At 54.9% G+C, this 15045-nt stretch overlaps 1 protein-coding gene across 12 annotated transcripts in view; it reads right to left on the reverse strand.

The window, feature by feature from the left end:
* Positions 1 to 244: 244 nt before the first annotated feature.
* Positions 245 to 15045, reverse strand: part of EPN2 (epsin 2) — an 83377-nt gene continuing 68576 nt past the window's right edge. For 11 of the 12 annotated variants that reach the window (XM_064582253.1, XM_064582251.1, XM_045889753.3 and 8 more), the window contains 4 exons: positions 7863 to 8036; positions 7178 to 7264; positions 5053 to 5268; positions 245 to 3110 (listed from right to left, as the gene is read on the reverse strand). In XM_064582253.1, coding sequence (XP_064438323.1) covers positions 2812 to 3110; positions 5053 to 5268; positions 7178 to 7264; positions 7863 to 8036 — 776 coding nt within the window. In that variant the 3' untranslated portion in view covers positions 245 to 2811. The remainder of the gene's footprint in view (positions 3111 to 5052; positions 5269 to 7177; positions 7265 to 7862; positions 8037 to 15045) is intronic. The other variant, XM_064582252.1, reaches the window with a different exon arrangement.

A 15045-nucleotide genomic window follows, 5' to 3' on the forward strand; every position in this document is an offset into this window, starting at 1 on the left:
CCTTCAGCCGCTGGGCCGCTTCTGCTCACAGGATCCCAAGTCCCTGGGTGGGGAGGCGCACCCAGCCACCGACGCCCTTGCCGACCCCCTGTCGCGGTGCCCCGAGGGCTGCCTCCCGGCCAGTCTCCTCCCCGGACACCCCGAGGCTCACGCAGGCAGGCATGAGGACCGGCTCCTGCCCGCCCATCTCCGCTGGGAGATGGATACAGATGGGGGTGAGGGAAGGACACAGCCAGAAACCGCATCATGATACAAATGATAAATTATATTTGTACAGTAAATAAGTATCAATAGTCAACACAAGTTCAAAACCAGCCACCGGCCCCTGGGACTGAGGAAACGGCTGGGCGACCCCCCTACCACAGTGCCCATCGGGAGGGAGCATTACAGGGGTGGCAGTGGCCGGTGGCTTCATGATCAGTGCAGCAGGCGACAGAGACAAGGCGCCTGGGACGGGCCTGGGCTGGGGCGGCGGGGTGGGGAGCGGGAAGGGGGTGCGGGGGGTCTTCTGGGGCCTCGGCGGCCCAGTGGCTAGAATGTTGGGGCCTCAAAGTCAAGTCAGGAAGAGCTCGTGACTGTTATAAAAGAATCACTGACCCAGTAGTCAGGTTTGGTCTACTGGCCTGTGCAGGGGTCCAGGCCCGCACCATGTGAGTGAAAGCACCTCCCCGGGGGAGCGACCTGCCGGGGCCCCAGCCTGTCTCACCCTCGCCCAGGTCGGAGGAGGCCAGAGCGGGCGGGAGTCCACAGTCCAGCCCCAGGTCTCCGGCTCTGGCGGAGGCATGGCCGGTCAGGAGCTCCGGCGGTGGCTCCTCCAGGGGGACAGCCTTGGGGAGCAGCACGGGTGAGCTTTTAAAATTAGGCAACGGGAGAGGCGGGAGAAGGCTGTTCGGACTCTGCCTGCTCCCCTCCAGGCCTGTGCCCTGCTCACGATAGTTTCCCCCGGGAGCGGGGCGAGGGGATGGGGTGGAGGAACACCAGGGGGTCGGCTGCCCTTGGAGTTGAGGGGGGGCCAGAGAGGGGGAAGAAGTCCACAGTGGAAAGCAAGACCGGAGCGCCCACCAGGCAAGGTGAACTGACCGGACGCAGGATAGGGGGGTGGGGGGTGGGGGGTGGGGTTCCCTTCCCTGGGGAGATTTGCCTCTTTTCTGGTCTTTCCCTTATGTGAATTCATACTTTTCTTCTAGTGGTGGGTGGGGCAAGAGGAGAGGAGGAAGTTGGGAGAGGGAGGTAATATTAGGGCCTGTTTGTTAAAAATCCATGTGAGAATGACTATTTTTCCTGCCTCTCCAAAACAAGAGATGATCATTTTGAAGTCTGCAGTGTGTGTCTGGAGTCAGCAGGTGGGTGGGTCAGGGCCAGCCCTGGCCGCTCACCCGTCTTGGCCTGGAGGCCGTCCCTGGGGAGCCCCCAGATGCCGTCTCCACGCCATCCCCATCCTTACCCTGAGTGCGGATTAAGACAGAGGAGATCACAGACACACAAATTTCAAGATGCCTCTTCCGTTTCAGATTTCCACCGGAAGCGGAAGTCCTTGTTGATCGGTGCATGCCTTCAGTTACAAAAGGGAATTGGCTGATAAAAACCGGTGAGTCACATTCATCCATTAGATTTTTTTTTTCTTTAACTTGCTGTTGGTACAGCAGTAAGAAAAATAGCCTCTCTCTGGATCTAACCCAAAAGGCTGCAGGTCAATCCGTTTGGTAAGTCACCAAAACAGGGAGTAAAAGAAAGGAAGAGGCAACTGGAGGCTGGGTTTTTGTTGTTGTTGCTGTTGTAGGTTTTTTTTTTTTTAAATAAACATCATCTTTTCTATGTAATCAAATTCCCGTATTTTTCCCTATAAAGAATTTGCTTTAGTTTTTTTTTATAAGGCATTTTTTTTGTCTCTTCCTATTTAAATTTCCTTAGAGTTAAACCATAAATAAGAGGGTTTAAACCACTCACATGACACGTGCCAATATCTTAATTCAGCCAGACCTGGTAAATTCTATCAAAACTAGACAGTTAAATAAGAACCACGTTATAAAAATATTAGCCAAAAAAAGACTATTAGATAATTCTGCAAACTCAAATATGAAACTGTACTAAACAAATCATGTGCAAACGTACATAAGCATAGAGCCACGTGGCAGGGTTATGCTCAGATTAGTTTAAAGCTTGCTCTAGTGGATTTAATTCAAGAGTTGTTCCACGGTGGTGGTGGTTACTTTGAACTCACACACGAGTCAAAGAAAAATAAAATATGCACAACCACTTCCCCGAAAAGATCAGCGTCTCGTGAAGTCGGTGCTTCATTCTGTCCACACCTGGGACCGCCTGGGGTGTCGCTAGGGCTGGGGGTCGGCGGGGGGGGCCAGGCGGCGTCCCAGAGGCCCTCAGGCTGAGGCTCAGGGCGAGGGCGACGGCGACACTGAGGACTCCCGCCTCATCCCAGGCGCCAGAGAGCTGGCCAATCTGCAGGACCAGGACCTCTGCGCTCGGGAGGAAGCGGGGAGGCCACCAGGCCGGGTCGGGCCCCTCCCGCGGGCAGCGGGCGGTGGGCTGGGGACAGGCGGGCGGGCAGCCTCGGAAGGCGCGGAGACCCACGTGCTGTGTCTGACGTCTAGCAGGCCTGCCGCCGCTGGAGTCTGAGGGTCGGGGCTGGGAAGACAACCCTTTTATCAGGAAGCCGGGACCGGGAAGCCCTAACATCCCCCCACCCCCCACCCCCACTCTTGGACACCAGTCCACAATCGAGAGTCCCTGCTCGGCGTCCTCAGGCACAGAGGCTCTGGGCATTCGCTCTGTGGTGGGTCCCAGGCCCGGGCACTAGAGAAGGAAAGGGTTGGTTGTGCCAGCCGCCTGAGCTGCCGAGGGGGGGATGCCCACGCTGCCCACCATGTTCATCGAGGCGGGGCCCAGCGGCGTCAGGGAGGAACTGCTGGCCCCCAGGGTCGGGTGTGGGGCCGTGGAGGTCATGGAGGCCACAGCCATGGGCTCCACACCTGGGCTAGGCCCAAAGGATGTGCTGGTCCCCAGGACGGGGCTCCCCCGCAGCTGGTTCAGCGTCAGCGGCTGGGGCTGGTTCACCTGGAAGGGGTTGACAGGGGCCGAGGCGGCGGCTGCACCTGGGGGAGAGGAGGGGCAGTGGTGGGGTCAGAACAACAGCCGTCCCCAAGTCCAAGGGCGGGAGACGGTGGCGACCAGCAGCACGTGTGCTCTGGCGTCTGCCCCTTTGGGGACAGGGTGCGTCCCAGGGCCGGCTGCTCTGCAGGGCCTGGGCGCCAGCCAACGCACGCCCCGCACGCCCCGCGCATCCGCCGGCTGCAGCTCCGGCCTCTGGATGAGGACACGAAGGCCGCTCGGGGCCAAGTGACTAGTCCGGAGTCACACAGCCTGACTCGGGCAGCGCCGGGACTGTGCCTACTCGCAGCCGGCGCCCCAGGACTCCCTCAGCAGGAAACACCGGGTGCCGCTCCCCTATTCGGTTTGCCAAGCTCGGGACCACAGGTGTCCGGGAAAGAGGGGCGCAAAGGGGGAGCTGGGGACCTCAGCGCGAGGCTTGACTGCCTGTCTCCACCCTGGACCCCGGGACCCAAGGGCTGGCGTAATAAAGGCTCTGAGAAGCCCTGCAGTCAAGAAGCAGATGCAGCTCTGTCTTATCTAGCGTTTCCAGAATTTATCACACAGCATCAAGCCTTTTTCCCGAGCTTTTAGCAAAAACATGTGCTGATGCTCTGCCAAAACACCCGCGAGCTGGCAGCACAGAGCCTCCAAAGCAGCCCAGCCCTTGCACACAAAGGCTGCCCGCTGCGGGGCGCCCCCAGTCACCACCAGGAGACGTTGCCCGCACTCCATCCCACCCGGGGCGGGGGGCAGGGGGAAGGAGGAAGGCCCTGCTGAGGGCACAGCCGGGCAGCCCCGCACCAGCCCCTCTCGTACCCCTGCGGATCAGCCCTGCCAGAGCTGAGCCAACTCAGAGGTACCAGGAGCCGCCCCCCCAACCGGGGCGGGATGGCGGGGTGCTGGACAGGAAAGCCAGCCTGGCTGAGACACTGGGTTCGGATCCAGCTCCACCCAGGGAGCGAGGAGCAACCCCGTCCTCGCCCATCTCAGGACCATGGGGGTGGGTAGGACCCAGGCACTCCATGTCCCACTTCTGCCCTAAGGACCCCACCCTCAGCTCTTCTACGTCCTGGGGTCCTTCTCTGCAGGGTCCTCTGAGAGGCTATGGCCCTGGGCTGCAGATTCTGTTGTCTTAGGGAGGGTCTCAGTCTGAACGCCCTGAATGTGACACATCCCGGCCCTTGGGGAGCCCAAGGCCTTGCTGGACAATCTGGGAGGGGGACACTCCCCAGGGGGAGAGAGTTGTCTGGGCTGGGTGCTGAGGATGACCGATCTCCCACTGGAAAAGAGGAGAGAGGGCACTCCGGGCAGGGGGAGCACAGCGTGCAGGGGTGAGGAGCTCAGCGCCCCCGAGGGTCTAAGCACACGGCCCCAGCGGCCCCGGACTCTAAAGCAAGGGCTGGGGGGGCTTATCCTGCAGCCCACACAGAGCCTTTGAGGGTGAAGAACAGGCCTTTAGACAGAGCCTGGCATCAGGGAGAATGGATACGGGGGATGGGAGCGCGAGTTCCCAGCCCTGGAAAGACAGGATCTGGCATCTTGAATGGCTAAAGTGAGGCTCTGTGGGCCCCTGGAAAATGGCCCCCCCCAAAGGGAAATGTTGGGCAGCAAACCCCGGCTCTTCCTCACCCCACCACTGCCCTTCCCCAGCTGACCGAGAAGTGGTGCCTGCCGGAGGGTCTCCCCGGCCAAGGGCACCAGGGCCGGGGCAGCTTCTGTTCAATGGTCTCCACTGACAGCTGAGAGGAGCTGTTTTCCACCCATCCCCCTAACCACACGTCAGCTTTCACGCCCCCCCTCTCCCCAGGCCCTGGAGAGGCCCAGGCATTCCGGGCATGCCTCCTGTGTAAGGCAGGAAGAGCCCCAAGAGGCCGGAGGAGAGGTCAGGGCCTGAGGCCGGCCCCAAAGCCAGTCAGCAAGGGCAGACAAGCACAGGGAGCATACCTGGTGCCAAGAAAGGGTTGAGAGACTGGGCCGGCGGGGCTGGCCTGGTCACCAGCGAGTCCAGGTTGACCAGGGCCGCGTTGGGGCCCAGGAAGGACTCGGGTGTTTTCCGGGCGCTGCTGGGCTTGCTTGAGGCGGCGGTCAGGGGCTGGCACTCAAAGGGGTCGGGGCTTGTAGTTCCGTTGTTTTGGGACGGTGGCGAGGCCACGGCCTCAGCTACAAGACAAGGACACACAGGGGCCCGGTGAGGGGGGGGGGGCGACCCGAGCGAGACACAGACATTCCGGGGGACACCTGCGTGGCCACGCAGAAGACGGGGATGTTCGCTGCAGTGGTGCTTCCAACAGACCCAGCCAGGGACAGTCCGCCACGGGGCAGCTTACAGAACCCCCGGTCGCGTAACCAAACCCAGAATGCGGGGACAGGAGGCCTCCCGACAAGAGGACCGTGTCACGTCACGGAGAAGAAGCTGGAAAACAAAGCGTACGGCACGATCCTCCAGAAACATTAAGATGATATTTGGGGCCGCGGGCTAGCCGTGGGCAGTGCATGTTTCTCGTGTGTTTTCACTGTCAATTTTCTACAATGAACATGAATTTCTTGATAGAGAAGAAAAATTGTTTTTAAAAATTCAGCCAGCGTGGCAGGGGGGTTAAAGGTTCTTAAAAATGGTCATACTCTCCACTCGGTAATCCCATTTCTAGGAATCCAGTCTCAGGAAATAATGCGAGATGGCAACGGGGACTCAAGCACAAGGATGTTCACCACAGCGTTATTTACTTCGGCAAAACCTGCAATCCACCGAAAGCACGCTCCCCAAGAGCAAAGTTCAAATCCATGATTGCTGAGCGATACAAGGTATTCCATAGGTATGGATATTTTCTAAAGAATTTTTAACATCACGAGAAAATGCTTTCAATCCGTTATTCTACCGGGGGCGGGGGGTGGCAGGGTGCAGGATTCGATGCTTTCTGACAGTATGAGCTGAACAAAAAAACCCCCTGTAAACAGAGCTCAGAAAAAATGCTGGAAAGAAACATAGCGGCTGGAGTAGGGAGGATTACAGAGGAGTTCCGTTTTCTTCCATAAACTTTTCCAAATTTTCTACAATGGAAACAGCTCTAGAATTGGGGGTAAATAATTTGTAAGTGTACAGAAGGACTGTTAACAAGGCCATACCGCCTTCTCGCTGAGGCGCACACGGGTGGGCAGGGACTGTTAGGTGGCATTTTGGCCTGCAGGGGAAACGCACGGAATTTTGTTTCTTTAACGCAGAGAAAGAAAGACCCCAAGAAGCAGCGCGTTCTAAGTTGCCTCTGGTCCCCTGAGCTGAGATGGGGCCGAGGGGTGGTCAGGTGTGCCAGGCTGCTTGTACCTTAGACAGGGGGGCCAGCCGGGCCTGTGGCTGCCACTGGGGGAAGTGGTGGGAGGAGGTGAGAAGGAGGGGGTGAGGGGCAGATGGAGATGGGGGGCGGGCACAGGGAGAAGCAGAGAGAGGAAAGAGAAAGGAGAGAAGCTGCTCTATGTGGCTGGGGGGTGTGGCAGCCTGGCTCCGTCCCCAGCCTCTGGCCTCCACCCCCACCCCCGCCCCGGCCCGGTCTCTCTGTACCGCACCCTGAAGCCCTGCCATCTTGGGGGCACTGGGCCGGGGCTCTGACAGGAGCTGGGAGGGAGCCACAGGCTGGGGTGATCAAGTGGGGGCAGAGACGCCCTGTCCAGGCCCAGAGCTGGGACTGTCTGGAAAAGGGGCACCGTGGGGAGTGGGAAGTTGGGAGGAGGAAGGCATATGGAGGCAGTGGTTCAGATGGGGCGGCTGGGCTGGGGAGGCCAGGGCAGGGGGCTTGTGCCGGCAACCACGAAGGGCCTGGGGGCAGGGCCAAGACACAGAGGTGAACGAGACAGGAAGCATGCGCCCAATACCAGGAGAGGGTGAAAGAAAATCTCAACCCCATGACTTTTCACTGCTGATGTGTTAATTCCTGCAACTAGCCACTTACAGGCTCCCAAGATCAAAACACAAAGAAAACGCATGAAGTTGAGAGGTTTTGAAAGCTGATTATTTCTGCCATAACTGGACTGGTCAAATGCACAGAACGTTATGGAAACCACGACCACCTTCACATACCTGTTTTTTTTGAAGTCCGGAGGTTGTCAAATTCAGAAAAGTCATCTTTAATTGTACCATTCAAATTACTGAAGAGATCAAAGGCCCCTGGGTGAACACAAGAGGCTGGTGACTGCAGGTGCATCACGACTTCCCCAATTCTGCTTCCCGGTCTACACCTTGGGGGGTGCTGGCCGAAGGCAAGGGACAGATCTCCACCCCTGCTCCTGGGGGAGAACTGAGAGCCAGACGGCAGCTCGGGGTCACCCAACGGTCTAGCAGGGGGCCGGGTCAAGGATCCTGGCCTCCTGGAACCTCGCGTGGGGGCATTAGCCTGCCACCAGCCCCACCCCAAACTGAAGGAGGGGCTAATGCAGGGTGTGGGGGGGTACTTCTGAGCCGGGTTTAGAGACCTGGATAGCGCCTGTAGGAAGCTACTGGAAGGAGTGCCTAGAGCGTAGCCTGCCCAGGCCCCCTTGGGAAGCTCCCTCTGGACGGAGGTGCAGGGGCCCAGAAGGCCTGTGATCTCACCATGCACGGTGGGCTTGTGGCACGGAGGGGGGGATGGGACGACTGGGGACAAAGGCTGCAGGTGACAAGGGTGGCAAGTGCAGGCAAACCCACAGGTCCCATGCCGAGGAGCCAGGAGAGGGGACAGCAGTGCAGCCAAAGGGGCTCTCAGGGCCTGGGCAGAGCGATGTCTCACCAGAGGACGAGACGGGCTTGGCGGCTGAGGCTGCGGCCCAAGCATCCGCTGTTTTCCCGGCACTGGGGGCAGGCTGCTGCGGGGCCACCCAGGGGTCTGAGCCCTTGGGCCCGGCGTACGTGCCAGTGCCAGTGGGCACGCCCCATGGGTCCACGGAGGCAGCTGGCTTGGCACCTATAGGAAGGCAGGGTAGGCTCAGCTACGTCCTCAGAAAGTTCTGGAAAGCTGGGGTGAGAAAGGAAAGGGCACTGGGCCACGTGAGCCACACCCGGGTGTGCCCCATGTCAGGACAGGCCGCCACCCTAAGGGTGCTGTCCCAGGCCAGCGAAGCTGGACTGAGCTGAACGCCGGGGCCTACAGCCTTTGGGGTTCCCACCCTGGGGGGTGCGCAGGGCCTGCTGGGAGGGTACCAGACGGCACACAGCCGAGAACTGTCCCAAGTGCCTGCCACACATGGCCTCTTCAAGCCCGCCTCCCCAGAGTCCACCGGCCTCCTCCGCAGAGCGAGCCCTGCCCAGGCATCCGCTGCTCGGGCGCAGGCCCCGGACGCACCCTGTCCCCACCTGCTTTGAGTGGTTTCTGCTTTTGACAGAGGGCGAACAGAACAGAGGAGGACAACGTGAAGAGGAATCATCGACAAATGCCCATGTTTTCAAAGAGTGAGTGACAAATCAATTTAGGGGGTCCCAACTGGCTTTTTAGAAGGGTAAAACAGAGAACAGCTGAGCGCACCTAACGGAAGGCACCCCAGCTTTCGCTCCCGTCGTGTGGACCTTTCATCTGTCACATGTAGACGCGGGTGTTACTCGGGCTAAGTGCGTACACAAGCGAACCATGCCTTGCCTTTCTTTGAGGACGGTCACAGCCGATGTTTAAAAGCCACAGCTGCCTTTCCGGGAGCAAAAGTGCCTCCCCCTCCATGGCACCCGTCACCCTGATCTTCGTGACTTTTGTGTTCGCCCTTCCCTTGATCTTTCCTCGGGTCCTACCCTGTAGAGGTACCTTTAGACACCCTATCGATCAGCTGTGCCTACTTTCTTCACTGTATACAAACGGAAACACTGTACACGTTCTTTGTGACCGGCTTTGTTCACTCCATATTTGGGAGAGTTCACCTGCGTTGATGTGCAGCTGAAACCTGTTCCCTTTAACCGCCCTAGAACCTTCCACTCCAGCTGGGGAGGAACCACAGCTGATCAGTCTGCCGAAGGCACTGGCTTGGCTCTGCCTTTGTGGTGCTGCTCTTTCTTCTCCTGTCCGGGTGCGCTCGTACCCGTGAGGACCTCGGGTCGGGGCTCCCTGCCCCGTCCGCCGAGTGACTCCAGGGTGGTCTCCGCGCGGTTGTGCTTACGTATGCTGCGTGCACGCAAGTCCGGCTCCAGCAACTGCCCCCTCACCGCACTAATGCTTCCTGCTCACTTTTCCACGTGTGCCAATCTGGTGGGCGTGCAAGGTCACCTGGCTGTTGTTGTTGTTGTTTTTTTAAGATTATTTATTTGACAGAGAGACACAGCGAGAGAGGGAACACAAGCAGGCAGAGTGGGAGAGGGAGAAGCAGGCTTCCTGCTGAGCAGGGAGCTCGATGCGGGGCTCGATCCCGGGACCCTGGGATCATGACCCGAGCCAAAGGCAGACGTCTAACGACTGAGCCACCCAGGTGCCCCATCCTGGCTGTTTTGACTTGCATTTCGTTGTTCCTTAATGAGGCTGTGCCTCTTGTCATTTGCTTACGGGTCTTCCGTGATTCCTCCCCTATCGTGTGCCCATCCCAGGCTTTCTCTGCCTTCCTGTGGGTGTTTATCTTTCTCTTCTTGATTTGAGAGTTTCTTACCACACTGTGAATACTGTTTTACTTAGGTTACAAAAGCAAAGAAATTACCTCCCAATTTGCGGCTTTTCTTTTCACTCTCCTTAAGTAGCTTTGGATGAGCAGAGACGTTCTTAAATTGAACAGGGTGCAACCTATCAGTATTTTCCCTTCTAATTTGTGCTTTTCCTGACATTCAGGAAAGCCTTCCCGACACCTCAACCGTCTTCCTCTTTAGCAAATCTAACAGATTTACAGTTTGCCTTGCGTGGTCACATATTTGCTCCATTAGCAATTGATTTTTGCATATGGCATAAAATACAGATTCGATCTCATCCTTTCCTACCCAGCAAGTCACACTGGCGCCACTCTCTCCCCACTGACCTGCACACGCTGCCGCCTCCACCAGAAGCCACAGCTTCACAGATTCATTCCTGGGCTCTCCGTTCTGATCCACTGACCCCTTTGTTTCCATCGCTGTGCTTTCTGGATTATCCTCACAGATATCAGAACCAAGAAGAACTGCTATCTGGTACCTGATACCTTGGTCTTGTTCCTTGGGAGTATCGTGGCTATTTCCAAGCCCTTGCTCTTCCATAATCATTTTAAAATCATCTTGCCAAGTTAAAAAAAAAAAAATTTTTTTTTTTTTAAAAATTGGTCGGTTAAGTGTCTGCTTTTAGCTCAGGTCATGATCTCAGGGTCCTGGGATGGAGCTCCACATGAGGGTCCATGCGCAGTGGGGATCCTGCTTCTCCCTCTCCCTCTGCCTGCCGCTCCCCCTGCTTGTGCTGTCAGGTAAATAAGTAAAATCTTTAAAAATAATAATTAAAAAAAACTTGGCTGGTATTTTGATCAGAATTGCACCAAATCTCAGATCAATTTGAAGTAAGTTATCACTGTAACAGCGAGTCTTCCAAAAAACCAAAATCACAGGACATCTCTCCACTCAAGTCCTTCTTTAAGTGAGTGATTTCAAGTGAAAGATTTCAGTGAAAATTTAAGTGAAAGAAAAAGAAATCAGAGGAAATTTAAGTGAAGATTTAAGTGAAAGATTTCAGTGAAAATCTTTATTTTATCCTTTATTTCCCTAAGGGATTCATTCATACAACTGTAAAATCTATTTCTAGGGACTGATGTGTATGTGTGTGTGTGTGTGTGTGTGTGTTTTAAGATTTTATTTCTTTGACAGAGAGAGAAAGCCCAAGCAGGGGGAGCAGCAAAGGGAGAAGCAGACTCCCCCCTGAGCAGGGAGCTGGATGCAGGGCTCCATCCCAGGACCCTGGGATCATGACCTGAGCTGAAGGCAGACACTTAACCAAATAAGCCACCCAGCATCCCGGGACTGGTATATATCTAAAATTTCATTGTTATTCGTTTATTGTATGCAGAAAACATTTAATTTTATACACTGATTCTTGCAGCCCACAATCTTATTAAACTCTCAAGTCTAATAATTAAAATTCACGCTAATTATTTATTCTTAGAATTCTAATATGTCTTAATTATAAGAGAGTTACTCGAGAAGTTTTTGGATAGTCTAAGTACGTGATCATAACACTTGCAAATGATGATGGCCTAATTTGTCCCAGTCCTTATACTTTTTCTTTCTTTTTCCTGTCTCACTGTGCTGGGTGGGACCACCAGTCCCAACGTAAAGAACAACTGTGCATAGTCAGTGTCTCTGTCTCGCTCTTCAGGATCTGTTTTCAACATTTTACATGAAAACATTAGCATTTACCACTTTCAGGCTTTCTTCCTTCTAGAAGCCCTTTATCAGGTCATGGAAGCTCCTCATCACTCCAAGTTTGCTAAGACTCTTGCAATGAACAGCTGGAACGGGTTTCTGTCTCTATTAAGATGATAGCATGATTTTTCTCTTTCGGTCTGTAATATGGTACATGAATAGGTCTTCTAAGGACCTGCTCCTTGCGAACAAAGTTTCTCATGATGTACGATACCATTTGTATATTTTTCATTTTGGATTTGCAACTGTTTCTTTGCTTTTTGCGTCTGTACTCCTAAGTGGGGGTGGCCTGGCAGGTCTGTTCTCACACTGTACGTCCTGCCTGGTTTTGGTGTTAAGCTTATGCTAGTCTCATAAAACCAGGAGGGACACTCCCCATTTTCCTACCCTCTGAAGGAGTCTGTATAAAGGTGGAATTGTTTTCTTGAGTGGTGTTAGAATTTGCCGGCAAAGCCCTCTGGGTGGATTGTGGGGTGGGGAGGATTTTTAAGTCCTGACTCAATGCCTTTAATGATTATAGCACTATCCCTATTTTGGGATTTTCTATTGTTCTCTGGTTAGCTCTGCTAAGTTTTCTTTTTAAATTTATCTACTTTAAGTTTTCAGATTTGTATGCGCAGAGTTCATCAAACAGCCTCTTACTCCACCAGAAATCTTGGCAGTTATGTTACTGTGTTTCATTTCTCATAGTGTCTGTGCCTTTCCTCTTTATTTTTTATTTTATTCTATTTTAAGCAGGCTCCACGCCCAACGTGGGGCTTTACCTCACTACCCTTAGATGGAGACCTGAGCTGAGATCAAGAGTCGGATGCTTAACCGACTGAGCCACCCAGCCCGCCCCCCTTATTTTTTAAAATTAATCTTGCCGGGGAATTGGTCTGTTTTATTACTTTTTAATTACTAACATCTGTCTTTGTGGATATTATCATGCGTCTGTGTTCTAATGCATGAATTTCTGTTCCTATCCGTATTTCATTTCTTCCACTTTATTTGGGTGGCAATGCTGTCACTTCCCCTCACACTGCTGTTTCAGATGCCCCACAAATTCTGAAATAAGACTATTTACCTCATTATTTTTGGTTCTCAACGTTTCTGGTTCGCCTTATAATTTCTTCTTTGACTCAAGATTTCAGGAGGGTTTTCCAAGTGTCAAGTGTACCGAGTTTTTCTAGTTTTCTTTTTGTTGTTGAGGATATTGTGGTCAGAAAATGTGTTCTGGGTGCTCCCAATTTCCAGAAACGCGTTGAGGCTGCTAGACTTTATGTCCAGCACACGATCAAGTTTTTGTCAGTATTTGGAACGTGTGTGCTCGGGTCACTGAGAACAACAAATCCACGACCTCATGAGCCGTGCTGCTCAAATTCTGTTACATTCTCACTACTGTTGGTGAAATGATAAAAAGTATACATATTGGTCTCCACACCCCCGTTCCTGGCACAGAATTCCCGAAACCCCGGTCATTTCTTAGGAGACCAGGCACTATGAGCATCTCCTGCTTACTGAGGTGACCCTGCATGGTTCCTGGCCGGCTCCTGGCTGGAGCCAGAATACCCAGAACCCCCAAGCCTCAATTAGAAGCTGGGAACGTTCTGTTACCTGGAAATGTCGCGTTTTACCTTCCTTCTTAAGGAATACCTTCAAGGAATATAGAATTCTGGAGGATCCAGGTTGTTTTGTTGATGTTTCAAGATATAAAATGCATTTTACCATCGTTCTTGGAAGAAAGAGGATTTCACTAGGAAAGGAAATCAAGGCGGACTGTTTTTCTTCCAACCCCCGGAAGACCTTACCCCATGGGCCTCTGGCACCTTCCATCCATGCTGAGACGTCAGCTCCCAACGTGCCTGCCGCCCCTTTTCCATGGACCGTCCGCCCCCCGTGGGTCTAGTATGTTCTCCTATGGGGCTCTGCAGTCTTCTGCCAATGCACCCAGGTGGGAAGTTCTTTTATTATATCCTGCTTACGATTCACTAGGCTTCCTGGATCTGAGAAGTGGCTCCTTGCCGTGAACCTAAAAACCCTCAATCACTCTTTTCAAATCTAAACTCTTCTGAAACTCCAAAGAGAATGTGTGTTAGATGTCCTCAATCTGCCTCTGCGCTTCCCCAGCTGACACCGACCCCCCCAAAGCTCCCCAGACGTACCAAAGGGCATGTCCACCGCCTGAGGCCTCTGGGCCTCCACGTCCCTCCATTTTCCCATTCTTCTTGCCTTCACTAACTCCTGGAACCGCTCAGCTTTCTTTCAGAGCACTCATTTGCCTCAGTGTCTCCCAGGGCTGTGACCTGCAGTGGGGCGCAGGGGAGCGTAGGAGGGAAGTGGGAGGGTAGCAACTGGGACAATCTGGCTGAGCTCCACTGCTCAGAGAGGGCTGCAGGAAGGGCGGTGACTGCCAGTCTCAGAGAAGACCAGGGGATGCTCCCAGGTCCCCAGGAGGACCCACGGCCCTGGGCGCCATTCCCAGGCATGCCCCTCTTAGCAGCCCGAGTAGCCGTGCACAGGGATGGACATGCGGGTAGGACAGCCCTTGACTTTCAGAAACATGAACTTCTGCTAGGAGTTCTACCACTGTGCTGGCTTTATCTCTTCTGGTCCTGAGATGCTGAGTGACTTTAGAGTGGGCCTGTCGAGCCCCATCAGCCGCCACCTTGACTGTCTTTTCACGTCTGGCTGACGGCGAGTGGGAGGGGCACAGGGAAGGGGAGGATGGGGCTACCTCGGCTACTTCCCAGACCTGTCACCGCACCCGCAGTAACGCTCAGAGCTGGACACGGGCCAAGGCCGATTCTGCCGTGCAGCGTGCACTCCCACCATCCCAGGGACACGTAAGCCTGTCAACTGCTGTGTGGACTAGGGACTTCTGCTGCAGCCGCCTCAAACCCACAACCCTCCAGAGGCCTCCAGAAACACCCGCCTCCCTCCAGAAGCTGCTCTGACCTTTCCATTCCGGTCTTCTCAGAATCGCACACAGAGCCACGTCCCCATGACGGCAACCGCTCTCCTCAGGCCCACCTCTGCCGGACATGACAAGGGGCCTAGCAGGACACTGGTCCCGGCTTGGAATCACACAGTGGGGACAGGCCCTTGCTATGCCCCAACATGAAGTGCCTCATGGGGCCTCGGTTCTGCGTCAAGGCTAGAGCGAACAATGTGGTGGAAACCACGTTCGGGAGAGAGCAGGACTGTAAGGAGAAGAGACGGGTCATGTGCTCAGAGCTGCTGGGATGCAGTGGAGAAGACCTGGGATTGGGTCCACAGGAAGACCTGGGCCAGGCTGTTCCTGGCTCCCTGTGAGCACAGGGGTGTTAACACACATTCCGCAGCCTCCCCTTACTTGCCAGCAACCATGGGAACTGAAGGAGCCCACGTTAGGCGACGCCTACTCCCTGGTCGACATCCCCCTTGCTCACACCTGCACCAGGAGGACATGGGCTGGGGGTCTCAGCGCATTCCCGTGCAGCCCTGACCACCGGGGCACCGTGGGAGAGCGACTGTCCTTCCCTGTTCTCGCCCCCGTCAGGGGATGCCCAGGTCACCTTCCTGCTTCTCCTGAAAGACACCCCGACTCTCCTTGGGAGATTTACCCCCTCGCTTACTCCCAGTCCCAGGCCGAGTGGAACTGACTTTGC

This window comes from Mirounga angustirostris, unplaced genomic scaffold (genome assembly GCF_029215605.1).
Source record: "Mirounga angustirostris isolate CCGP_5_RB_7025 unplaced genomic scaffold, mMirAng1.0.hap1 SCAF_17, whole genome shotgun sequence".
Classification (NCBI taxonomy): Eukaryota; Metazoa; Chordata; class Mammalia; order Carnivora; family Phocidae; genus Mirounga; species Mirounga angustirostris.